Source organism: Rhinoderma darwinii, chromosome 4, assembly GCF_050947455.1.
Source record: "Rhinoderma darwinii isolate aRhiDar2 chromosome 4, aRhiDar2.hap1, whole genome shotgun sequence".
Taxonomy (NCBI): Eukaryota; Metazoa; Chordata; class Amphibia; order Anura; family Rhinodermatidae; genus Rhinoderma; species Rhinoderma darwinii.
In genome coordinates, this window is record NC_134690.1 from 190,455,242 (window position 1) to 190,482,505 (window position 27,264).

The 27,264-nt window shown below is 40.0% G+C and overlaps 1 protein-coding gene across 1 annotated transcript in view; it reads right to left on the reverse strand.

The window, feature by feature from the left end:
• The window catches only part of LMBRD1 (LMBR1 domain containing 1), a 205,278-nt gene that overhangs the window by 67,137 nt on the left and 110,877 nt on the right, over positions 1–27,264 (reverse strand). The window contains exons 9-11 of the mRNA XM_075864151.1: positions 12,073–12,225; positions 10,705–10,769; positions 3,358–3,460 (exon numbers count right to left, since the gene is read on the reverse strand). Of these exons, the coding sequence (XP_075720266.1) occupies positions 3,358–3,460; positions 10,705–10,769; positions 12,073–12,225 (321 nt within the window). The remainder of the gene's footprint in view (positions 1–3,357; positions 3,461–10,704; positions 10,770–12,072; positions 12,226–27,264) is intronic.

Genomic DNA, 27,264 nt, shown 5'->3' on the forward strand with positions numbered 1-27,264 from the left:
AGGTGGAGACCAAAAACTGCCCCCCATCCGGACAGAATGGCATTAGTTGAGACAACCAGCCACCGGTGGGGAGAAAAAAAACTGACCCATTGTAATGACTGGTGAGGTTTCCCACCATTGCAACTCTTGAAAGCAGTCGTCCTGGTAAGCGATGACAGCAATTTTCCTGGCACACAGTAGTGCCAAGACAGTGGCCAGGACCTTGGTTAAGACCAGAGGAGAACTAGCGAGCCCAAAAGGGAGGGGGACATATTAAAAATGTAGAGAAACCACTGCGAAACGAAGGAAACGCTGGTGGGTCTTTGCGATGGGTATATGGCGGTATGTATCATGAATGACAAATGAGAGAGTGGATTTCTCCATGTTCCATTGACAGAGGAACTGGGACAATAACTTTCCATAGTAGAAGGGAACGAAGAAAAAGAAGAGCAATACGGTGTACAAGGTGGAGTGGAGAGAGAAAAAAAATACTTTGAGTAAGAAGCTTTAAAGACTATCTTATATCCAGTTTACACCACCTCTCAAACCCAGGCGTCGTCTACATGGGCGAGCGATGTCTCCTGTAAGGGAAAAAAAAGTCAGCCCCCATAAAAACCTCCAACACGAGTGGGGAGACATTCAGGTTGATGGCTTGGCAGAGGGGGTCTTCTGGGCCCTGGATGCCAAGCAGATCTAGGCTTGAAAGATGGACATCTGGAGGCATTGGGACGGCTTGTCCTCCTGTCTGGTCTGCAAGAAAATTATCTCTGGAAGCAAATGCTCGGAAAGGAACGAAAACATGAAGACCTGAGAAAAGGATACGTATGCCGAGTTCCGTTCTGAGGCAAAAAAAGAGCTCTTACTGCCAATAGTTTCAGAAATAATCTCATTCAGTCATTTACCAAAAAGCTTCCCATCAACAAGCTTTTTGGAAGGAAGGCCAACCAGGGTCCTCTTGGAAGCCAGCTCGATCACCTAAGATTTTAGCCAAATAGAGCTCTGATTGGCAATCAAATTAACGGATGCCAGAGAATTATCATGGGGTGGCTTAAGATAAGCCTCAAATAAATATTTTGAAGAATGCAGAGCACAAAGTGGCTATAAAAATAGGTTTAGCTTGGGAATCCAACTTTTTGTCAAGAGGGTGACTGAGTGAAGCCGCATCTGACAGTGTGATGGTAGAGGTCCTTGATGGTCTTGTAGATAGATGGATCAGAAGGATAAGAAGAAACAGACCATTTTGAGATCAAGTCCTCCTAAAAAGAAAACCGTATCTGGGCATTTTGAAACAGCAAGACATTGGCCAGGATGTTTTCACTCCTTGGAGAGAATCTCCCCAAATTCGCTATGGTTTTGGAAACATAGCTTTTGGCCCCTGAGAAGGAGTCATCCCTTACATAAAAGTGTTCTGACAGCACGTATTAACGTCTGCATGGCAACAGTCATTTGCGATTTCTATCCCGACTCTTAATCTGAGTCACAGGATACAATGAAGGAAACTGATTCAAATTGGAAGCAACATCACTATTGAAAACTCTAATGGGAGACCCCTGGAAAAAGCCTGAAGAATGGGACCTGTCTCTGGCACTACTGCACATTTTATGGAATCTACTATGAGAGGTCGACTGAGCATTGTCCACAGGATCGCCACAAAAATCTGTGCCGCAAATTGGGAAGGCAAACGCTCCCGGACTGGGATAGTCTGGAAATATCTTCTAGGGCCTGAGCAAAAGACATCACACATTAAGGGGGAGCCATATCCTGAGGTGGAGGATTCTGGGGGGTTCTGGATTGCAAGCACTGAGGGCAGAGTGGAGTAGACTGGCCCATACTGGAGAATCAACAGTCACCCCCTAAAACATTGCATGGGGAGAGGAGAGGAAAAAAAACAAAAAACTCAGCTACCAACATGTTTTAAATCAGCCCTAAGGTAGGTCTTTTTTCTGTTTGGGGGGGATAGTTCCACTATCCATCTGTTCCAGATGTTATTTAAAAAATTACGTCAAGTAATATGCTCTCTCTAAAAGCATCACTCTATTCACCTTACGGTGCCTTTCTGCTTCCCGTGGGAAATCTTTTGAGATCCATTTTGATCCATTGATAACCAATCTTGCCAGAAACAAAATCTTTCTAATTAGATTACTACAACCACAGTCTTTCAGAAGACCGGAGATGTCAAAATTAAATAGCATCGGTTCGATTGGAACCTCTTTACAAATGAATTTAGAAACAGATGCTGCTACTCCACTCCAGTATCTATGAAGATTGGAACAAATCCACATCAAGTGGATGAGATCCGCTTGATTTATACCACATCTCACAATTATCGTTATTCCTTAACCCCATAACCTTGAAGAGCTTCAGTGTATAATATAGTCTATGATTGATCATAAAACAAATAAATCGGTGATCGTGATTTAATGATGCTTCTCCGATATGTTTATAAACTAACCCTAAATCTATTCTAATCCCAAGATCCTTATCCCATTTTCTTTGTGATTTAATATGATTTCCTTCCTCCCCTAAAAAGGAATGTTTTCTTACTTTTTAAACATTCTAATGATTGAAAAGGTGTAAGAACAAACCGTGTTTTATATTAAATGGCAAAAAAGGACATTACATTAAATAAATGGGATATCCTTGTGAGGTGATGCTTTTTCGAAAACGAAGAGTCCGGGAGGCAGTCAAACTCACCAATATTCCTAATGTCCCATGGAGTAATGACTCCTATAAAAAGGTATTAATTTTTTCAATGAGCTTGACAGCATTCCAGACCCGCTGCTGGTTATCATAAATAGGCCCAAGTCCCAAATCAGGGGAATTCAGAACCCCGGCTTCTAGAGCTTCAAATAGATTAGGCCATTTGTCACTTAGTGCTTTCAACAAAAATCTATTAGCCCCAGGCCCTCCCAGTCCTGGAACTGTTGGAACTGAGAAGCTAAAAAGTACTTCCTCCAATCAGGAAGGACAAAGCCCCCTTTGGTTACCAGTAGGGTAACTAATACAGCTGTGTCAACGCAAAAGAAAAGAAAAAAAAAAGAAAAAAGTTACAGCTCTTTGAATGAGACGATGGAAAAATGTCAAAAATAGCTTGGTCATTAAGGCCTAAAATAACGTAGGCTGGTCACTAAGGGGTTAACAAACAACTGCAGAACCAGATTACATACGGGCTGTGTGCAGACTGCAACCATGGAGAAGAAGCTGCCTTAACTTGGTAAACAGTGGTCTGCAAAAGAGCTGCATACACATGGGTAGGATGTTTTTCATCAAGGCTATCTGCTGCATTTATAATTTAAGTGGCTCCATACAGTATTTTCAGAATTCATACATTTTATAGAAAACGTCACCACAATGAACTCGGGAAGACATGATACTAACCCTTTGCAGAATAGGAAGAAGAATATTCAACGGGTTTGTTATGTTTGTTCCAAAGATAACGAATCCCGTATCGATACCGGCAGAATGGAGAGCTTTGTCAAGACTAAAGAAATATAAATAAATAAAGTTGAAACTGTACAAAAGACATAAAAAAAGACTTCTAAACTAAAAATGATTCATCTTGGTAACCATTACCAGTAAAGAGCTAATTATTTCAATTCTTTAGTGCTGTGGCAATAGGTTTGAGTCATGGTGGCAATTTAAATGTGAATATGTTAACAACATATAATATCAGGATAACAATAAGTGTTCCTGTCACTGATTTTATGATTTCATTATCAGAGCTCTGTCACTGCCATATGGAGCACCGATTCTCCTGCTCTCCAGGTTTAAATGCAAGTCATGTTAATTGATGCAAATAATCTAAATTTCGAGAATGTAAGATTTTACTGGATAATATCCAGGTACAGAATATAACGTTACAGTGGAACATTTCTTTGGTAAGCAGACATCAAGAGTCTAGGCAGCTGTAATACAAATCCAGCATTAGGAAATGTTATATTATTTTCAGTAGGACTGGGCAATTAATCGGAAAAAACTCTAAACCAAAATTCAGCGTAGATAACGGAGGTCATCTTGCGCATTTTGTTTTGTTTTCTTTCCCAGTTTCAACTGTATGTGCGTCCTCAGGACGCAGATACAGTTGAATCCTATAGTAGAACAGGGAAACGTAACTTCTCTGCTCTACTATTCACTTGATAACACCGACTGCTAACGGTTCTGTGCAGACAGGCATGAGGATGTCACTGTCTTGCGCCTGTCTGTGGTGAGCTGTAAGCGTCTCAGCGCATATTTTCAGGGACCGTTGCACTTCTGCCATGTACCGGGATTTCAGGTAGCTTATTGGTCCACTGTCTCCCCCATATACTTCTTGTTTAGCATCAATGCCCGCGCGCCGCAGCGAGCGGACAGTGCCCCGCCCTAATGGTATATACACGGATGATGGGGGTTACATACAGGGAAGATAGCGGGCTGGTATGTACAGTGATCATCCCTGTATATTAACTCAATCATCTCTGTATATAACCAGCTATCATCCCTGTATATAACCCCCATCATCCCTGTACAGAGGTATGATGGGGGTTTATACACAGGGATGATGGTTGGTATATACAGGGACCCCCATCATCCCTGTATATAACCCCCATCATTCGTGTATATACCATTAGGGCGGGCACTGTCTTCTTGCCGTGGCGCGTGGGCATTGAGGCTAAACAAGTAGTAAATGGGGTGAGCATTGAGGATACCGTGGACCAATAGGATGCCTGAAACACTGGTATATGTCAGAGGTGCAGCAGAATCTGAAAATATGCGCTGAGCCACACAGACCAGAGGAGCAGAGGGATCTCCTCCACTCGTCGTTGGATCGGGGTTAGGGGGGTAAAAATTTTTTATAGGGCACTATGGGGGAATTATGCTGCTTGGGGGCAGCTATAGGGACATTACACTGTATGGGGCATTAAACTGTGTGGGGGCAGTGTCGGGGGATATATTATATACAGTAGTATATCAGGAAGTCTATATTAATTGAATGGTGTGTCATTCAAATAAGGGGTGTGACATGGAAATATGGGGCGTGCTATGCAAAAAGGTGTGGCCCAAAATCATTTATTAATCGTAATCGAGGTTACATGTTCAATTAATCGTGATTTAGATGTAGGTCATAATCACCCAGCCCTAATTTTCAGTATGTACTTAAAAAAATAAAAACAAAAAGCACAGCTAATTGGATGCTAAGGTTTTATCAGCTTTTTTTTATTGGTGCATCAGTTCTCAAAAATATTCTATAATGTACCCCATGCTCATTGTATATGAAGAATCTTGCAAGTGTAAAAAGGTTTACTTTTAAAATTTGAAAATGCTTGAACAACTTTTTGTAGCTGCAGGACATGTTCAGGTTAAAGACGCATAATCACGGCACATTAAGCCTGGATGATATTTCCTGCCTGCCAAATGAGACTATAAAGAGCTTTTCCACGTACAATTTATACTCATTATGATGGATAGGCCATACTAACCCTTTCACTCCCAGAGGTATTTTAAATTCCTCTGGACCCCTCAAGTGCGGCTTGCAGTAACATTCAGATTCTCTTCAGTGGATGTTTAGCGATTAAGAACACGAGCAGAAAGTTCAAACTTCCAACATCATTACTCAGAACATATTTAAAACTTATCGGGCTTGAAGTTAAAGCACCATGTAAAATTAATTTATTCTTGGCCTAGGTGGTGCAATATTTTGTGATGAAAAGTGATAAAAGTAGTAGACTCAATTATCATGGTCACAGCAAGATACACACACACAGTATTTTAATATGTATTACATATGCCCACCATTTTCATGTAAGTGGCTGCTTATTTCAACACAACATGTGTGCAGTCTTGGTTAAAAAGAGGCAAAGTAAATAGGTTAAGTGATATATATTTGCTGCTTTAATGTAAATAAATGTTCTTGATTGTAGGATGGAAATTATGTAATTTTCTAATTTATCCGATTTTCAGAATCTCTGCTTGCAGTCAGTGGATTGAAACATTCTCATTCACATCCAGTGACGGAAAACCTGCCTATATGACGTTCCGTATCCGGATGTAAACAAGAATGTTTGAATTCATCTACAAAACGGTGAGGAACTGAAACACAAAAGTTCTATACATTAATTAGTTGATTTCCTTTGGCTTATACAATGTGTATGCCTTCTTTATATCATATTTGAAATCCCCTATAATGTACTTTAGTTGTGGCTACAAGATACCATAAGTACTGCAGGGAAAAGCAAAATGTAGGGTTTTCATGACCGCGTAATTTGAGTATTAAAAGGGATAGTCCCGTGTCAGCAAATACATTTTAAGATCACTAGTGAGGAATTAGACACGGACCACACATCCACTATATACTTTGATCTACTGCGGCTAGGCAAAATGTATAAAACATAAACATTAGGTTCTTTGTTAACATTTTGATCAAACTGTATGTAAGCCCACTTGCCACTTCACGGCAACCTCTTTATAGTGGGTCCCTACTCTACCGATTGCAGAACCGCATGGCGGCCACTGCCACCGCAGCGCCGCACCTGCAGAGGGAGCAACCCAGGGGCCCAAAAGCACCCATGCTGTCAGTCCACAAACCCCCACTAGTGCAGCACTACAGCAACAGATACCACAACATGTGAACAGATTACATATGCTCAAATGGCAAGTGGGCTTATATACAATTCGATCAAAATGTTAACAAAGAACCTCGTGTTCACGTTTATAAATTTCGTCTAGCGGCTGTATGTGAGGTCCTTGCCTAGTCTCTCACTAGTGATATTATCATATAGTCTATACCCCCCATTTTTATTTTTTTTGTTTTGCTTGGCACCAGAACCCGACACATTTGGTCCAGGTGATTTTAATTGGGGAATGACCTCATAAGTGTTTCTGCTCTTGCCTGTGCTCTCAGTTGGCCACTTGGGGCGCATGGTAAGGTGAGCTTATTCCATCTGTTCACATGTTGTGGTACTGTGGGCTGGTATCTGTTGCTGTAGTGCGGCACTTGTGGGGGGGGGGGGGCACGGCCCAGAGCCAAGGAGGCTTGTCATGGCCTGACAACATGGGTTCTTTTGGGAATCTGCGTTGCTCCCTCTGCAGGAGCGGTGCTGCAGTGGCCGCCATGCGGAGCTGCAACCGATAGAGTAGGGACCCACTTTAAAGAGGTCTCCGTGAAGTGGCAAGTGGGCTTATATACAATTTGATCAAAATGTTAACAAAGAACCTCATGTGAATGTTTATAAATTTTGCCTAGCAGATATAGATCAACGTATATATTGTGGATTTGTGGTCCATGTCTAGTCTCTCACTAGTGAACATATTTTAAGGCTAAGTTCCCACTTGTTTTGTATAATCTGTTACTCTGATCCGTTTTTAGATCAGAATAAGGATAAAAAATGGATCCGTTAAAAATACCACTGAAATCAATGGGATTTTTAATTGCATTCATAAGCTCCTGTTATGTTACTCATCCGTTTTCTGCGACGGATATAAAAGTGCAGAGTACAGGACTTTTTCTGCTTTCAAATAATGGATGTCTAACCAATGGTTAATTATTATCATTGGTGTCAATGTAGAATGGATACAAACGGATTATAAGGGCCTGTTCACGAATGAACGGAAACCTGAATGGAAACTTTCACTTCTGTTTGCATTACCATGGATTTCAATGCTTCAGTTTTCTGAAGTTTACGTTGTTTTTTTTTTCTGTAGCGCAGTAGAAAAATCTAAAAATTGAGAAACGGTTTTAGACCATGGTCAGATTTCCTTTGCTGAGCGAGAAAGACAGAGCTGCTTCATTTAGTGTTTGGACACAGAGCTGGTTATCTGGCAGCTGTAGAAAACACAGTTGCGTAGATTTATCAAAATAGTGCTACAGTGAGGATGATGCCTTCATTTTGTAAAGAGCCTTAGAAAGAGATCTGGATTCTGATGGGTGCCTACAGGCAACTACTTTTTTTGACTTTTTTTTTTGTAAATTCTTAATTTATATTTTCATCAGAAATATAACAGAGAAATAATGGGGGTAACAATGGTGTAAAACAGAGCTTCCCTCTGCCAACCCAAGATGAAACCAAAATCAATGATGCACTATAGAACAACTCTTCTTTTCATTTGCCTAGTCCCCAATGAATGAAGAAACTGTAAAAAAAAATAATTAAGAGCTGACAATTTTGCATGAGGGCAATTTCCATGCCTATTACACGTAACACGTGTGTATTGTTTTACAATTTTTTGTGGAGGATGGTTTATGAGTTTATAATCATTTTAAGAACTAGCTACCTGCAAAGTCAAATACCTACAACTAATACACTAGTCCGAATTAGAACGGTAATGAGAGTTACGGACTAGACTTTTAAGCCAACATTGTGGTTTCGTGCTGTCAACTAAAACCAAAACTCTACAATAGATCTGCAAGAGGAAATAGACATAATGCAGCATGTAAATCAAGATTCTTTTTTTTCCTGAGTAGGCAATTTTGCATCCTAATCACAGTTCCATTTATACAAATGAGGAAGGAGGATTTGCAGCGAGTTTAGGACGGGAAACAAAATACAATTTCATAATCACATCATTGCCAGATTCGCTAAAGCCTTTTCAGTACTAAAAGAAGGAGCCATGAACAGCAAATGGCATGACCATATTGGCAGGTTGACAGTGGTAATAAAGAAGAAGTATGGCTACATCCAGAGACCCTTCTATGAAAGGAGAACAATTTACTGAATTATTTGTTAGACTAAAAAAATACATGTCTGAACACTAATGCAAAATGCACTTGGCCCAATTGAACCATGTTTTTGAGGAATTTGCTATATTATTTAAAGAGGCTCTGTCACCACATTATAAGTGCGCTATCTCCTATATAAGGAGATTGGCGCTATAATGTAGGTGACAGCAGTGCTTTTTATTTAAATAAACTATCTATTTTTACCCTCTCCCTATTGAAATAAATATGTACTTTCAGCTGGACAAACGTGATTAGGGGGTTTGAGAGAGAGCTGTCAGTATTAACAGCTTTAGCCCCCTAGTTCACAGAAGAACCTGACCTTTTATATAACAAAATCTTCACTTTAAAGAGGCTCTGTCACCACATTATAAGTGCCCTATCTCCTAGGTAAGGAGATCAGCGCTATAATGTAGGTGACAGTAATGCTTTTTATTTAAAAAAAACGATCTATTTTTACCACTTTATTAGCATTTTTAGATTTATGCTAATGAGTTGCTTAATGCCCAAGTGGGCGTATTTTTACTTTAGACCAAGTGGGCGTTGTACAGAGGAATGTATGACACTGACCAATCAGCATCATGCACTCCTCTCCATTCATTTACACAGCACATAGGGATCCTGTTAGATCGCTATGTGCTGTCTTATACTAACACATTAACAATACTGAAGTGTTTAGACAGTGAATAGACATTCCACGGGATGTCTATTCACAATCCCTGCACTTCGTTACTGTTTCTGTGGTAGCAGAGGACGCGTAATCTCGTTGTAACCTGTCATTTACCGCGTAATCTCGCGAGATCACGCTTCCTCTGCTGTAACTACCACAGACGGAGTAACGAAGTGCAGAGATTGTGAATAGATATCCCGTGGAATGTCTATTCACTGTGCAAACACTTCAGTATTGTTAATGTGTTGGTATAAGACAGCACATAAGGATCTAACAGGATCCCTATGCGATGTGTAAATGAGGGAGGAGTGCATGATGCTGATTGGTCAGCATCATACACTCCCCTGTACAACGCCCACTTGGTCTGAAGTAAAAATACACCCACTTGGGCATTAAGCAAATCATTAGCATAAATCTAAAAACGCTAATAAAGTGGTAAAAATAGATCGTTTTTTTTAAATAAAAAGCATTACTGTCACCTACATTATAGCGCCGATCTCCTTACCTAGGAGATAGGGCACTTATAATGTGGTGACAGAGCCTCTTTAAAGTGAAGATTTTGTTATATAAAAGGTCAGTGGCAACACAGTTCTTCTGTGAACTAGGGGGCTAAAGCTGTTAATACTGACAGCTCTCTCTCAAACCCCCTAATCACGTATGTCCAGCTGAAATTACATATTTATTTCAATAGGGAGAGGGGAATTATCTACTGCCAACTGCCATTAGTTTATCACCATACACTTTAGCTCGTCGTCTAAACCTGCTAAAATTGGCACGTTCAGCAAACTTTAATAGAATGTGAATCGGCAGTTTATTCAGAGTAAAACTGTTGGTATTCAGGTAAATATCTTTAGTAAACAATAAAACACTTGACAGCAGCTCCACCGAGCAGAAAGGACTGTTGAGTGCATGTTGATGTCAACAATAGTTTCTACTCTCCCAGTCATAGCATGTCTAGCAACACTTGATGCATGGAGTGCTGTGAACCGGTAATGAGCATCAACCTGTCTGACTCACTAGGGTGGATTCATTTAAAAGTAGAAAGGGTCCTAGTAGCAAATCCAGATCCACCTAAACCCTCCCCTTGCCCCTTTTCCCCCCTTAGGGTAGTCCCAACCCAAACATCCTTTTGGATTCTTGACCTGTGTCTTATTCTGTGGATTGTCTTTTTTCTTAATAGTATCTTTAAACACTGGTCACTCAGGTTTCTTATATTTTAGAGATGTTACACTAATTGTATCAAACATTTTTTGCTGTTTTATTGCAATTCTATTGTAAAATTGTTCATTTTTCCTTCTCGAGTGCCAATAAAAATTGTCACAATAAATAACAGTTGTCAAAACAAAAAAAAGTATTGTGTACTTACTTAGAAAGAAAAAGTGATACTATGATCAAAAGGGCCACAAGAATAAGGAATATGCCCCAAATAATCTGTAAGAAAGCACAAAGAAAACAAAACAAAACATTATTACTTCAAGTCAAAACTAAAATAATTAGAACCAATTAGACACTTTATTACTTCTAATAGGACAATAACCCAGTGTTAACAATGCCAGAAATCAGTAAATAACACGACACCTATAAATAGCATATAAAACACATGGAAAATATGCTGGAAATCTCACAATTCTCTTAGTAACAACATGTACCCTCTTAAAAGACCCCGAGTGCTTGAAACCAAATATGAAATAAGTATTGTATATAAATGAAGAACCTTAAATTGGAAAATAAAAAGCATTGTAGATATAGTATACCTTGTTTGATGGAAGGTGATAAACTATGCTAAAATGCTAGAATTGTATTGGTAAAATGTTAGGAAATTAATACAAAAACAATAAAACACGGTTTATATGTGTTCCTCATCTGCATAATGTAAATGTATTCATTGTTACAGTATGGTTTCTACACTGCAGCAGCGAATGACGTACTCTTCATGACATGCAAGGAAACGTCAGGTTCCACAACATAATATTACTTTCGTATTACTACACAAGTATTGGTGGGCAGGTGAACAATGGAAATTGGTAATTATGCATCATGTGACCAAACTAAAATAAAAATAAGGGGTTTATACATTTCTATTCTATAATGAACAAGTTGGATCATCACTGGTAACATATAGGCATTTAATGGAAAATTGTGCACCAACTGGAATTTATTCTTACCACAACTATTCTCTATGGAAACCATAATGTATATGTGTGGTGTAGGTAAAAAAAGTTGAAATAGAATAGACAAAAACTACCTGCAAATGCGCAGCATCTGGTATCGTGATTATATTGCGTAAAAAGGCTGGCTGTGGAACAAGGGTCACGAGTCCTTGTCCTCAGTGGGAGACATTGTCACATACTGTATGCGCAGCCACTCTTTATAGAAACAGTTTTATAGTTATTTTAAATGGAGAGCAGCTTTGCATTCTGCAAATTGAATCCCTGGCTATCAGTAGCGATGGGGGTCTAGGAAGAAGGAGCCACATCGATTAAAATATTTTTCACATGACTATGTCCCTCTAACAAAATAAAAACAACATTTAGGTGGAGTATCTGTATTTTTTAACTAAACTTGTTAGAATCGGGAATAACGTAAACCTCAAAACAGAAAAAAAAAAAAGAGGCTTACAATAAACGTTGTATGCATTGGCTTGTTGATTTATTTTAGCAATATCAAATGCTAATTGGGACTGATCTGATTAGATAGGCACTGAAAGGATGCATTCAATTTATAAATGTTTTACCTTAAATGGTCGCATAATACTACAACATTTCGTCCAGCCACTTATTTCACGAGATTCAAGATGCCTCTCTTTCCTTTGCAATGTTCTAAATTGTTCTTGAAGTTTATAGAGTTTTTTTCTGTCCTTACTCGATAGTGGTCTTCCATCTCGGCACTAAGATTAAAATAAATAATACATCAAATACCAAAGCAAGTTTTTTTTTTGCTTTTATAAATGGAATACTGCAGAACAGAAAATGAGACATCTATTTAAATCAAGCATTTATACCAAGATAAAAATTTACAGCAGTGTATACAAAAATAGTTAGAAAAACAGATTAGCCCTTGTTCAAATCGGTGTTAGAGGCTGTTAGGGGCCTCTGTTGCAGATTCCACCAAAAATGCCCTTTTTTTCCCAGTAAAACCACGGAGACCCGACAGAAAACCATTAAAGTCAATGGATTCGACCAGTGGTGTCCGTGGTGCAACGGAAATGGCGCTTACGGTTATTTCCTTGTTCTGCTCCTCTGACTAAGCAGAAGGGAATACCGAACGCAGATGTGAACATAGCCTTAGATAAATAGTTATTGTAGTATAGTGTGCAAGTGATCCAATGATTGCTGGTACAAGTCCCCTATAGGGGGACTAGTTAAAAAAAGTAAGACAAAAAAAAAAAAAATATATATATATATATATATATATATATATATATATATATATATTTAACATAACTGGTATCTCAGTATACGCAAAAAAGTCCAAACTATTCTAATATAACATTATTTAGCCCGCACGGTAAATGCTGTAAAAATAATGAAATAAAAAGTAATCAAGAAGTCACATGTACCACTAAAAACAAGCCCTCAAACTACTCAATCGACTGAAAAAGTTATGGCTCTCTGAATATGGCGACAAAAAACAAAATTTTTTGAAGTTTTTCCTTTGTAAAGGTGGTAAAAAAAAAATTGAAAAAAAATATATAAAATTTGGAATCGCCGTAAATCGTATCAACATGCAAAAGAGAGTTAACATGTCATTTTTTTATTGCACGGTGAACAACAAAAACAAAACCCAAAAAACAATGGCAGAATAAATATATTAAGCCCATCTCACCCCACAAATATTTTTTTTCAATTTCCCAGTAAATTATATGGTACATTAAATGGCACCATTAAAACCAACTCATCCAGTAAAAAAAAAAAAAAAAAGTCCTCATAGGTCTATGTCAACCAAAAAATTATAAAAAAAGTTATTGCCTTTGGAAGGCAAGGTGAAACCCTAAGATGAAAAACTGAGAATTAGTTATGTCTCCAAGGTCTTAATCGGTTTCCTCCGCAGGAAAAAAAAAAGCAAACTGGAAGGAACCCATTACAAGTCCAAAATTCCATAAGGGTAGTATTACCTGAACAAATACAGGTGTATACTACAATCATTAGAAATACTAGCTGCACACATGCAATTTCAAATCTATAAAGAACTGGCTGAAAACTCTAAGTTTTGTTTTCATTTATACAATATAGTCTATTTCTCTTGATTGCTGTCAGAAAGCCTTACTAAGTCAACGGCGATTAAATTTTGTTGCCCACATTTATACTGTAACTATTTAGCCCTTTCCAAGTGTATAGGACTTCACTAGATCACTGTGCCAACTTGATCTCCGAATGCAGAAGACTTGCAACAGTGGTAAATCTACAAAATTCCAATTTTTTTTTTTTTTTTTTTTTTAAAAGCAGCAGAATACTCTAGTCCCAGCTTATGCCAATCTTCACAACTACATACAAGTGTAGTGTGCAGAATCACAGCGATTCGAGAGGAACATAATTTCACATTAAAATAAACCTTAGGGAAACCCTCAAACAGTTTGGGACAAATACCTTGAAGTCGCTAGGAACACCAGTGGAACTTCTGAAGCTCATCAGAGCAAAGGGCTAGTTCGGAATCTTTTCTAGGGCTCCCTGCCGAGACGATGGACACTGTTGGCAAATGTGTCGTCCGGCAAATTGACCAATGGGCAGACTGACATTTCACGAATGGCCATCCAGACAGAACTGCCTCTTAGGTTATTTATGAATGCCCGCAACGTGTGTAAGACCCGAAACGGCTCCAGGTGCCCCTTTACGGAGGAAACATCTTTGCACCTTTTCTGGGAGTGCCCCTTTGCACGGGGCCTGTTGAATGTTTTGGAACACAAACTCAGACTCCGTTCCCAGGAACAGCCTGTCGTACCACTCGGTACTTTATCAACTATTTCCTGGGATTCACACTGTTGGGGCAATCCAGGAGGCCTGGCACCTTATGAACGGTTTTGAGGACGCTATATGGTTTGCCAGGAATCTCCTAGTTTTGCGTAACGAGAGAGTGTCCGTCCAGGACTGCCGAAGGCTGGTCCACAGCCTGCTGAGAGACTATTCCATCTGGGACAGCCCGGACGTCTCCTTCCCACTTTCACTTATTGTGTGTTGGTTCTCAGTAAAGCTTCATGCCTGTGATTTCCCCTCCCTATCCCCTCTTTCCCACTATCACTGGTCTGTAATACTTTGTTGTTAGACATTGGTTAATGTGAGAATGGAGTGTTAGTGTAGCATGTTGCATGATATGTACAGTAGGTTAGCCTGCACAGTATGTCATACCTTTATGCTATGTATTGTGATTGTAAGTATTTATTTACTGCTTCTCCAACTGAGCTAAGTCGCAGTAATAAGTATGTTTGATGACGACTGATTGCTAATAATGCATCTTAATTTTTACAACTGATCCACAAAACAAGTAGGCTAAAATGTCTGAATAATTGCCTAACAAAAACGGATGTTAAACTATAGAAATTGTTTGTTTGTAAGAATATCTGCTAAATAGGAGAGTTCCTTATTTTTTTTACATGGCAGACATTTGGGCTTCTTGAAAGGGTTTTTCCACTATTAACATTTGTAACCTATTCATATATCTGATAATAAATGGTCGTGTGGGCTCTACTGATGGGACCCCACCGATGGATACAATTGGTAAACCACTGGCCTCCTTATTCCTCATGTGGACAGCCACAATGAGTAGGAGTTGTGTGGAGTGGGGGCCGAGTATGTAGGTCTATAGGACATGAGGAAACAGCCAGGTCAGTACACAATTTTTGCATCTTGTATGGAGCAGGCGGTACGCATGCTCGGCCACTGCTACACACAACTTCTCTCCACTGTAGCAGTCCATAGGAGAAAGAGTGGGGTTACCCATTCTAGTTAATCAGTGGAAGTCCTGGCAGTTGATCCACCACCAATCTAACATTTATCACATATCTATAGGTTACTAAGTTTACCACTGTTAACCAATATTACATAAGGTTCAAAGATCAGAAACCATTCAGAGTGACAAAAATCTTAACGTTTGGGTTGGAGCTGGACCGCAAGCTGTGAAGGTAGCTTGATTCTAAGCTCCCTGCACAACCTGACTACACCCTTGCTCACAGCGGGACAGTGTGCACGACAATGGTGAAGACCGCAAAGGAACAGATTAAAGATCAAACTGGCCCGCCGAAACCGGGTAAAACTCAAGCCAACATTGACAAATTCCTGAAAAGGAACATGGATTCCTCCTTGGTGCGCTCTGCCAAGATGGCGCCGGACCAGACATGCGGTCACGCTACTGAAGACTCAGACGCTGGAAGCACAGACGACCGCTCAGATGCAGGGGGTGAGTCTTCTCATATCCCAAGTTCCCGAGGCTTTATCAGGAGAATTCTATTTAAGGCGCTCGATCCTATTGCCAAAGACTAGGCTGAAATAAAAGCCGAAATCCACCATATTGGAAACAGGGTGGATGCGCTTGAGACTGCACACACTGCAGTTGTCCAGTTTGGGGCAACTGTACAAGAATCCCTTCGTATTCAGCAAGACCATATCAATATGGCATTACTACAGGTGAAGGATCAGGCAAATAGGAGCCGCCGCAAAAACTTTCAGATCCGCAGCCTCCCTGAATCTATAGCCCACCAAGGGCTTACCTGAACTTGCACAAGTAATCTTCACTGTGCTTCCAGAGCAGGAGTTATTACAATTGAGAGGATCCATCGTGCTCGCAGGGCTAAACTCCGTTCTAATGATCCCCCTAAGGATGTGATATGTGGTCTCCTTAGCTATGTGGACACTGCAGCAATCCTGAAAGCAGCAAGAGACTCTGATGATGTTCAATACAAAGGTACCCCCATACTCCTGTTTCAGGACTTCGCTTCGTCAACCCTTGCTAAACCCAAGATATTAAAACTGCTTCTGGATTCTTTGAGAGCTAATAATATCCCTTTTCGATGGCTGTACGCCTTTGGTTTGGCGGTATCCAAAGATGGCAAACAACTCATCATTAGAAAACCAGAAGACCTTCAAACTGCATGGGACGTTCTGGTTCTACAAGTGATAAATATTCCTTCATGGCTACCGATGGCACAATTACCGGCAGTACCTATCCTGAACCCTGGATTATAGCTGCTAACCGTCGATCTCCCAAAAGAAAGAAAAAATGCACTAAGGGCTGTGCCGATGGCCCTACCTACTGGATTGTTTTTTGCATTTGTTGCAGAAAGGGTAATACATACTGCTTTGCTCGTTTACACTTTCTTTATATTATACATCTGTACTACTTGAACTGCTCTGCACTTTTTTCTTAATTGTTGGGTTGTAGTCATGGTTGTCACATCCTTGGTCAACCTCCATAATTCATTGTAACCCCCCCTCATTGATCCACTTAGCTCATTGAGAGTATGATCTCGCTTTACATTCTTACATACGTTCTCCTCTGTAAATTTTGTGTTTGGTTATTTGCAAAAACATGGCTTGTTCTCTCCTTCCCTACTCTGCCCTCTGGGGGAGGGGGGGGGGGGGACAGTGGACACATCAAATGCATTCTCACTATATATATACATATCTTGATGTCTCAGGACCCAGGTCTGTAGAAACCTAGTTGTGGGAGTCTGCACAAAGAAGACAATGACAATTAGTCATTGTCCCGATTTGATTAGCAGAGAGTGAGACAGGAGATACTGCCTTTGATCTCCTGTCTCCATACTCTGCAGGGACCAGAGAGGTAATTGGGGATGAGTCATGTGATGCACTCGTGTACGACAGGACATCCCCACTGATTAACTTACCTCCCTTCCCCCTCGAGATTCTGGAGGGAGCAAAAGATTCCCACTGCTTGCCCCCCCTCGCCAGGTAATGAGATTCCATTGGGGGGGCATAAATAGTTCCATGGCCTCCCTCCCACTTGGATGTGGCTGAGCATGTGATGTCATACAGAAGTGCATGGGAGGTTTTAAAAAGACAAGCTGTCCCACACTTCTCCCTCTTGAGCTTGCTCCAGCTTCCTGGCCAGACACCAACTCTCTGTTCCTGACTGACTAACCTAAGACCACATGTGCTAAGCATTCCCCCTCTCTCTTCCCCCCTATCCTACCCTTCTCCCTAATAACCCTACTTTCCCTGGTCTACAGATTTCCCCTGGTATTTAACCCCTTGAGTGTATAGGGAAAGTTAGAGCCAGGTGGGTGTGGGTCACAGAAGTAAGCATGAGTAACACTAACATGTATGTATGTTAGTTAAGTGGGTGGGTGTTCGTATAGTATTGTAATACATTGTTCTGGTACTATGGCACGTGTAGTTAATATGCTGATGCTATATTGTGAAGTATGTTTAGGTAGAAGGGTGGTGGTGTAGATTAGGATTGCAATACCTTGTTTATACTGTGCAGTGTAGTGTCAGTGTATTCAACACATATTAAGTTGCTCTGTGTGTTGGGATGCACTGATACTATACTGTGATTATTTACTGTGTTTGGTGTATTTTATATCTAAATGTGACTACGGTTTGTGTTAATAAATATTACACTTCATTTACTATGCAGTCGTATACACTTAATAGCAAAGAAAGTAGACTAACGTTAATAAAAGAGAAAGGTAGGGAAGCTAGGCATAACCCTAGTGACCCTGATTATAAAGGAGGTAGTAATAGTGGGTGACACTAGCCAGTGAACCCCACCATCTCCCAGCCCTGTAACAGCAAACCCTACATACACCCTTCTCGCTTATCTCAAAGAAAAAGAACCCAGATGGGAGATTCCTATTTATTAAAAGGGAAAATAGGTACGGTAACCTACACTATTGCTAATTTATACTCTCCTAATGTGAATCAAGTTACGTGGCTCATTCGGACTCTAATGAATACTTTACGCAATTATAAAGAAGGGGTATTGTTGATGGGAGGTGTTTTTAATTCACCACTCAATCTGATATTGGACATGACGGGATCCCAGCATACATCACATAAGTCTTTGGCTAAGCTCCGTAGAACTTTACATTCTTTGTATTTGATAGATGTTTGGAGAATGTTACATCCATTAGATAAAGAGTGAACTTATTTTTCTCCTACACACAATATCTATAATAGTTCGGATTATATTTTCGATTAAGACAGCTAGTGGAAGATTGACACGGCAGACCACTCATATTGCCGAGGCCTTTCATGAGTACTATCAGAACCTATATAACCTACAGACATCCAAATTCCCCAACTCTCAAGTCCCGAATAAGACTTTCCTTCTTTCAGACTTTCTCCATTAACCTCCCTACTTTAGACAAGGAAGTGTTGACCTCTCTTACATGCCTATTTATATAAAAAGAAATTGAAGAAGTCCTACATTCTATACCATCAGAGCCGTGGTCCAGACGGCCTCACAATTGGGTACTATGAAACCTTTAAAAATATCTTACTCCCACATTTCACCTCCCTATGTAATTCTCTTCTTAATGGAGATATTCTCCTGAAACAAGCTCTTGAAGCTCACATTATGATTCTACCAAAAGAGGGTAAAGATTCTTCTTTGTGTAGTAGTTACAGGCCAATTTCTCTCTTAGATGCAGATTTAAAATGGTGGGCAAAGGCACTGGCTGTAAGAATGGGACACCTGCTCCCTAAGTTGATAGGCTAGGAAAAGACAGGTTTCGTCATGGGTAGATAGGGTAAAAACAACACTTGTTTGGTGATTCGCCTAATTGAATGTGCTAAATCTCAATGGATCCCATTAGTTGTTCTCGGCACCGACGCCGAGAAGGCTTTCGATAGGGTCAGTTATTCGTATTTAGATGCCACATTGCGGAAATTTGGCATACCGCAATTTATTTATTCAGGCTATTTTCTCACTATATAAACATCCTAGTGCGAAGATTAAAGTTAACAGCTCGTTATCTAAATGTTTTAATATTTGTAACGGCACTCGCCACCCACTTGGTTTATCCTGGTCATGGAGACTCTAATTCAACGAATTAGACAAGATCCTTGCATACAAGGAATAAATATAGGTTCCCACTTACATATAACTGCCGCTTTTGTGGATGACATTAATATGGACTACTAACCCATTAACCTCCATTCCCTACTTTGTAGATCTATTTAGCTCTTTTCGGGGAATTCTCAAAATTTCAAGATTAACTTTGAGAAGTTGGAGATGCTAGGTATATCTATCTCAGGTTCAGTTGCTAACCACCTTAAGTCTACCACCCCTTTCCACTTGTTAGAAGATGGATTTTCATACCTTGGCATTAGTCTTACTAAAGATCCCTTGCATCTATTCTCTTTTAATGATTTGCCTCTACTCACAACTGTTTAGAAACAATTAAAAGGACCTCAAGATCCCATTTATGACCTGGATGAGGCACAAAAACCTCCTCCTAACTTGTATAAATCCTACGTTTTTGTACTTATTACAAGCTTTGCATATATGGCTGCCCAGATCATTTATTTATAAAGCCAGGAAATTGTTCTCCTTGTTCCTATGGAACAAATCTCGTCCTCGACTGAAATATCAGCTTCTTATTCACAAACCCAGATATGGGGGCCTGGGTGTCCCTGATCTTAACACTTATTATAGGGCAAATCATCTGACTATATGGAAGACCGTAATAGATGATTCAGATCATTCTTCTTTATTTACAAACTTAGAGAGAGAGATCTCTTGGCACTGGAGGACAAACTGGATTTACGGGGTCTAAAACCCTTCTCTCCAAACGCTTTAGTGTCTTACTCAAAAGGTACTATGAAGTCTGGCAAGATATTAATATTTCCTGTCCCCTGCTTTCCAAAAATGACCCATTATTGTCTCCTAACCTTTTACCATTTCTGATAGACCCTAAGAGACATCCTCAGCCATCCTTTTGGAATCTCCTGAAAGATACTACACTTTCTGCATTTTTTGACACAGACACCCAAACATACTTACCTTTATTACTTAGAAAGACGGGTTTGGTCTTAAGACTTTATACAAATACATGACTTCCAAGGGATGTGTTAAGTATGCCACCATGTTCTCCGACCCAAATTCCTTATCGAATTTTGAAAATCAATTAAAAAAGGAGTGGGTTACCCGGAAAGGTGTACCGTCCAACATGTACGACTTTTTATTGTCTCTATGGAGGGTCGATAAGATGGATCTTCATTCTATGTGGGAAAGGGACTTACAAATATCATTCTCAGATGAAGATCCCAAATTATTTTGAAACACTCACATGGATTGATTTACTGTGTTGTGTATGACAAAGTGGGGGGCCATTGTATGTGATATATGTATTGATTGCTTGCTTGCTACAAAGTTTGCAAAAGTGACATTATTTAAAACCATTTTTCCCTTGCAGTTTCCTTCCTGAGTAGCTGAGTAAGGGGGAGGGGTTAGCTGGTACCAGGTGCTATAAATCAGGCCTCAGTACTCTGTAGAGCCTGCTCTGTGGCTTGAAAAACAAGTGGTTTGTAGATCAAGTGGAGTTCCAAAAACCGGAGCTGAAAAGAGGAGTTAAAGCCCAAGTAAGTGCTCTTCTACTTCTTTTTCTTTTTGATTAACACCTGTTCGCTGTTTTTTTTGTAACTTGGATAATGGATAGCAAGATTGGAGGTTTTCTTCAGTGCACAGTTTGCCATATGTATGCACGACTGGAGCCGGAGTTCCAGGGTGAATATCTCTGTGGCAGATGTGAGCATGTTGTTCACCTGGAAGCTCGTATTAGAGATCTGGAGGAGCAGAATGCAACACTGAGGAGGATAGACAATCTTGAGCTGAGCTTGCTGCTCACGGAGCATGCAGTTAGTGGGTTACAACTGGAGGGTGAAGACATGGGTGAGCAGGATCAGGTAAGTAGCTGGGTTAATGTAGTTAGGGGCAGTAGAAAGGGGTCAAAGAAAAGGAAGGCCGATCCGGTTTCTGACATTCCAGGCAAAATTGCCAAGTTGGGTGATGATGCGAGGGTGTCAGTCTCAGAAATGGCAGCCCTAGTGGATACTGATCTCCCTAACCGCCGGGAGAACAGCCCAGCTAGTAGTCGGCGGGATGGTAAAGCAGGTAAGCCAAGACAATTGATAGTCGTAGGGGATTCTATAATCAGGAAGACGGATAGAATAATTTGTCGCCAAGACCACCTCAACCGAATGGTTTGCTGTCTCCCTGGTGCCAGGGTTCGGCATGTGGTGGAACGGGTGGACAAATTGCTGGGAGGGGCTGGTGATGATCCAGCTGTCGTGGTCCATGTCGGTACCAACGACAGAATAAATGGTAGGTGGAGGAGCCTTAAGAATAATTTTAAAGAACTAGGCTACAAGCTGAAGAGAAGGACCTCCAAAGTAGTATTCTCAGGAATACTGCCTGTGCCATGCGCATCACAGGAAAGACAGCGGGAGCTCAGGGAGTTAAATGCATGGCTGAAGTCTTGGTGTAGAGGAGAAGTATTTGGGTTCCTAGAGCACTGGGCTGACTTTTCATTGGGGTACAAACTGTATTCTGCAGATGATTTGCACCTAAATGGAAGGGGGTCCGCTGTGCTGGGGGAGAGAATTCTAGCTGGGGTGGCGGAGTATTTAAACTAGGGCTGAGGAGGGAGGTCAATGTAGAAAAAAAAGGGGTAGCCAGGTTAGAGAGGGGTCAGACTATATTGGTGGGGGGAGAAACAGAATGTGGGGAGAGGACTAGACAACAAGATAAGGAGATCCTTTCGTTACAAAACTTCAGTGTAAATAAAAAGGCCCGATTAATGTCAAATCACATTTCTGATAATAAAAGTGAAAAACTGACAAGTTAAAGTGTATGTTCACAAATGCCAGAAGTCTAGCAAGCAAAATGGGGGAGCTGGAGGCCTTGATACTGGAAGAAAATATAGATATAGTTGGTGTTGCTGAAACATGGCTGGACTCTTCACATGACTGGGCTGTAAATCTACAGGGTTTTACACTTTTTCGGAAAGACAGGACAAATAGGAAAGGTGGTGGTGTATGTCTGTATGTGAGAAATGATATGAAGGCGAGTGTAAAAAAGACAATAGTGGGTGAAGACTGTGAGGAGGTTGAAACCTTGTGGGTGGAACTAGAAAGGGAGGTAAACACTGAAAAAATTACTTTTGGTGTAATCTATAGACCCCCCAATATAACTGAGGAGATGGATGTTCAGCTATATAAACAGATGGAGCGGGCTGCACAGGCTGGTACTGTAGTGATAATGGGAGATTTTAATTTCCGGGATATTAATTGGTGTCATGGTTCAGCTTCAACTGCAAAGGGGAGACATTTCCTCAACCTGTTGCAGGAAAATTTTATGGGCCAGCTTGTGGAAGACCCGACTAGAGGTGAAGCTCTGTTGGATCTGGTCATTTCTAATAATGCAGATCTTGTTGGGAATGTCAATGTTCGTGAAAACCTCGGTAACAGTGATCACAATATAGTTATATTTTACCTATACTGTAAAAAACAAACGCAGGCTGGGAGGGCAAAAACATTTAATTTTAAGAAAGCCAATTTTCCCAGGATGAGGGCGGCAATTCAGGATATAGACTGGGAAGAACTAATGTCAAATAATGGGACAAATGATAAATGGGAGATTTTCAAATCTACTTTGGGTAATTATAGTGCAAAATTTATTCCTATAGGTAACAAGTATAAATGACTCAAATTAAACCCCACATGGCTTACACCTTCTGTGAAAGGGGCAATACATGACAAAAAAAGGGCATTTAAAAAATACAAATCTGAGGGTACAGCTGTAGCCTTTGTAAAATATAAAGCGCTTAATAAAATCTGTAAAAATGTAATAAAATTAGCAAAAATACAAAATGAAAGGCAGGTAGCCAAGGATAGTAAAACAAATCCAAAAAAATTCTTCAAGTATATAAATGCTAAAAAGCCAAAGTCTGAACATGTAGGACCCCTAGATAATGGTAATGGGGAGTTGATCACAGGGGATCAAGAGAAGGCAGAGTTACTAAATGGGTTCTTTAGCTCTGTATATACAACTGAAGAAAGAGCAGCTGATGTAGCCGGTGCCAGTGCTGTTAATATATCAGTTGATATACTGAATTGGATGAATGTAGAGATGGTCCAAGCTAAATTAAATAAAATAAATGTGCACAAGGCCCCGGGACCAGATGGGTTACACCCTAGAATTCTTAAAGAGCTTAGTTCAGTTATTTCTGTCCCCCTTTTCATAATATTCAGAGAATCTCTAGTGACTGGTATAGTGCCAAGGGACTGGCACAGCGCAAATGTGGTGCCTATTTTCAAAAAGGGCTCTAGGTCTTCCCCAGGTAATTATAGACCAGTAAGCTTAACATCCATCGTGGGGAAAATGTTTGAGGGGCTATTGAGGGACTATATACAGGATTATGTGACAATAAATAGCATTATAAGTGACAGCCAGCACGGTTTTACTAAGGACAGAAGTTGTCAAACTAACCTAATCTGTTTTTATGAAGAGGTGAGCAGAAGTCTAGACAGAGGGGCCGCTGTGGATTTAGTGTTTTTGGACTTTGCAAAGGCATTTGACACTGTCCCCCATAGACGCCTAATGGGTAAATTAAGGACTATAGGTTTAGAAAATATAGTTTGTAATTGGATTGAGAATTGGCTCAAGGACCGTATCCAGAGAGTTGTGGTCAATGATTCCTTCTCTGAATGGTCACCGGTTATAAGTGGTGTACCCCAGGGTTCAGTGCTGGGACCACTATTATTCAACTTATTTATTAATGATATAGAGGATGGGATTAATAGCACTATTTCTATTTTTGCAGATGACACCAAGCTATGTAATATAGTTTAGACTATGGAAGATGTTCATGAATTGCAAGCAGATTTAAACAAACTAAGTGTTTGGGCGTCCACTTGGCAGATGAAGTTTAATGTAGATAAATGTAAAGTTATGCATCTGGGTACCAACAACCTGCATGCATCATATGTCCTAGGGGGAGCTACACTGGCGGATTCACTTGTCGAGAAGGATCTGGGTGTACTTGTAAATCAAACTCAATAACAGCATGCAGTGTTAATCAGCTGCTTCAAAGGCCAGCAGGATACTGTCGTGTATTAAAAGAGGCATGGACTCGCGGGACAGGGATGTAATATTACCACTTTACAAAGCATTAGTGAGGCCTCAACTAGAATATGCAGTTCAGTTCTGGGCTCCAGTTCATAGAAAGGATGCCCTGGAGTTGGAAAAAATACAAAGAAGAGCAACAAAGCTAATTAGGGGCATGGAGAATTTAAGTTATGAGGAAAAATTGAAAAAATTAAACCTATTTAGCCTTGAAAAAAGACGACTAAGGGGGGACATGATTAACTTATATAAATATATTAATGGCACATACAAAAACTAAGGGGGCACTCCCTCCGTCTGGAGAAAAAAAGTTTCAAGCTGCAGAGGCGACAAGCCTTCTTTACAGTGAGAACTGTGAATCTATGGAATAGCCTACAGCAGGAGCTGGTCACAGCAGGGACAGTAGATGGCTTTAAAAAAGGGTTAGATAATTTCCTAGAACAAAAAAATATTAGCTCCTATGTGTAGAAATTGTTCCTTCCCTTTTCCCTTCCCTTGGTTGAACTTGATGGACATGTGTCTTTTTTCAGCCGTACTAACTATGTAACTATGTAACATGGCTTTTGTAAAGGGAAGTGTTTTATATATTTATATCTATATACATGTGAGTGTAGATATATATAGATTTGTCCCTCCAGAAAGGTGTATACCCATTCACCTACTAGATAATGGTATTCCATGAGGCCCAGGCCCCTCCCTTTCACGTGCATGAGCCTGTGAGGTCACATAGGTGTGCACGGGGATGTTTAAAAGGACAAACGTTCCCAAAGCTCACTCTCTTTTGTTCCTGCTACCTGGCACCACTAAGGGTCTCCTCTTCCATCCTGGCCTGCTCATGGCCCTTGCTGAGAGACCACACCAACTTGTACCACATGGACTGCTAAGTATCCACGTGTAGCAGCAGCTACACGTTCTGTTCTCCCCCTCCTTACTTTAACCCTTTCCTAAGTTATCCTTTATCCTCCTGCTGTCCCTGGTAACCCTTGCTATTAACCCTTAGAGTATAGGGAAAGTTATATTAGGAGGGAGTTATACAGAAATAGTGGGAGTGATACAGAAATAGTGAGCGTGTATTGGATTGTAACGTAACTGTATTCATATGTATGTTTAGGTATGTGGGTGGAGGCATAACATAGGATACCGTGTTTATACTGTACTACGTATAGTGTGAGTATACTCAGTATATATTAACGTGTTATGTGTATTCGGGTATACTGATACTATACTGTGATCAGTTACTGTGTTCTGTGTTTAGTTTGGTGTATTTTATATGCAAGTGTGATTATTGTTAGTAATAAATATTACCCTTTATTTACTATACAATTGTATTTATTGTACTGTCCTATTCCGTAGAAGCAATTAGATCGACGTTAGTATAAGGAAAAGGTAGGGGAACTAGGCATAACCCTAGTGACCCTGATTATAAAGGCGGTAGTAATAGTGGGCGACCAAGTAGGTGAAACCCAGCTATTATACCAGCCCTTGTACACACGTGGGTGAGTGTGTAGTAAGTAAGTGAGCATATATATATATATATATATATATATATATATATATATATATATATATATATATATATATATATATATATATATATATAATATATGAGCCCTTTTATAGCTTTTCACGTTGCAGTAAAGCAAGAGAAAATTCTTATAAAATTATGACACGTTGGTATAAAACACCTTCCTGGTTACATCTAATTAATCCCAACATATCGGATATCTCCTGGAGGTGTCATGGAGATGAAGGTACTTTATTTCACATATAGTGGAAGTGTACTGCGATCCAAGTTTATTGGCGGGAAATTAAAGATGGGATAAATGCTATTTGTTCTACTAAGGTCCCCTTTTCATCACAAACCATTCTACTGTGGCTACCTTCTGATTCCTTTATACCAAAATATAAGAAAAGTAGCTAAGTCATTATAACAGCTGCTAAGCTATTGATTCCCTTGTTCTGGAAATCCGATTAGACTCCATCTATCTCCTCGAAGGTCCAGGAAATCTGTAGGCTAGAAGAATTAGTACATTAGGAACTACGTACTCGAACTAAATTTCTTCGTATCTGGTCACCATGGCTATCTTGTCTCAAAAGACCTCCCCCTATATGTTGAGCTGCCTCCTTTTGCAGAATTTGTTATTCTGTCTCGCTCTCATTTGATACACACCCAAATATCATATTTTCCCACAAGATTGTTTCCCTCCCATCCTCCAACCTTCCCTTGTTAATTATGTTCTTACTGTATCGAAACTTTGTATTGCATACAAGTATCAAAGATTTTATATGCTACTAGTATGCTTATTGTATTAGGTTTACAAAAAACGGAGTTATATTTGCAAAACATTTTAGTGTTATATTTGTCAACTCAATAAAAACAGTCTGAACAAAAGAATCTTAAAGAGGGGCAAATGCTATCATTATCTGGACATCTTTTAAACTGGTGTCAAAAACTGCAGCTTAAAAAGGTAATGTCCATCTTTGCAACCAACTCTTTTTTAAGTGACCCAACCTATCTAAAATTAAGCAACTACAATAGTCTTAACTAAAAATGTCTTATGGTCTCCTATGCAGAGATATGCCTATACATGGAAACTGTAGTCTTAGGCCCCATGCACACGACCATAAAAATGCTCCGTAATTGCGGACCGTAATACAATCCGCAATTACGGACCCATTCAGTTCTATTGGCCGCGGACACCTTTCTGTATCGCTACGGATGGATGTCTGTGCCGTAGAAATATTCAGAAAATTATGGAACATGTCCGTTCTTTTGCATTTTATAGGTCGTGCTCCCATACTTTACAGGTCACCAAAGAAAATTGATGCAAAAACGTAGAGATGA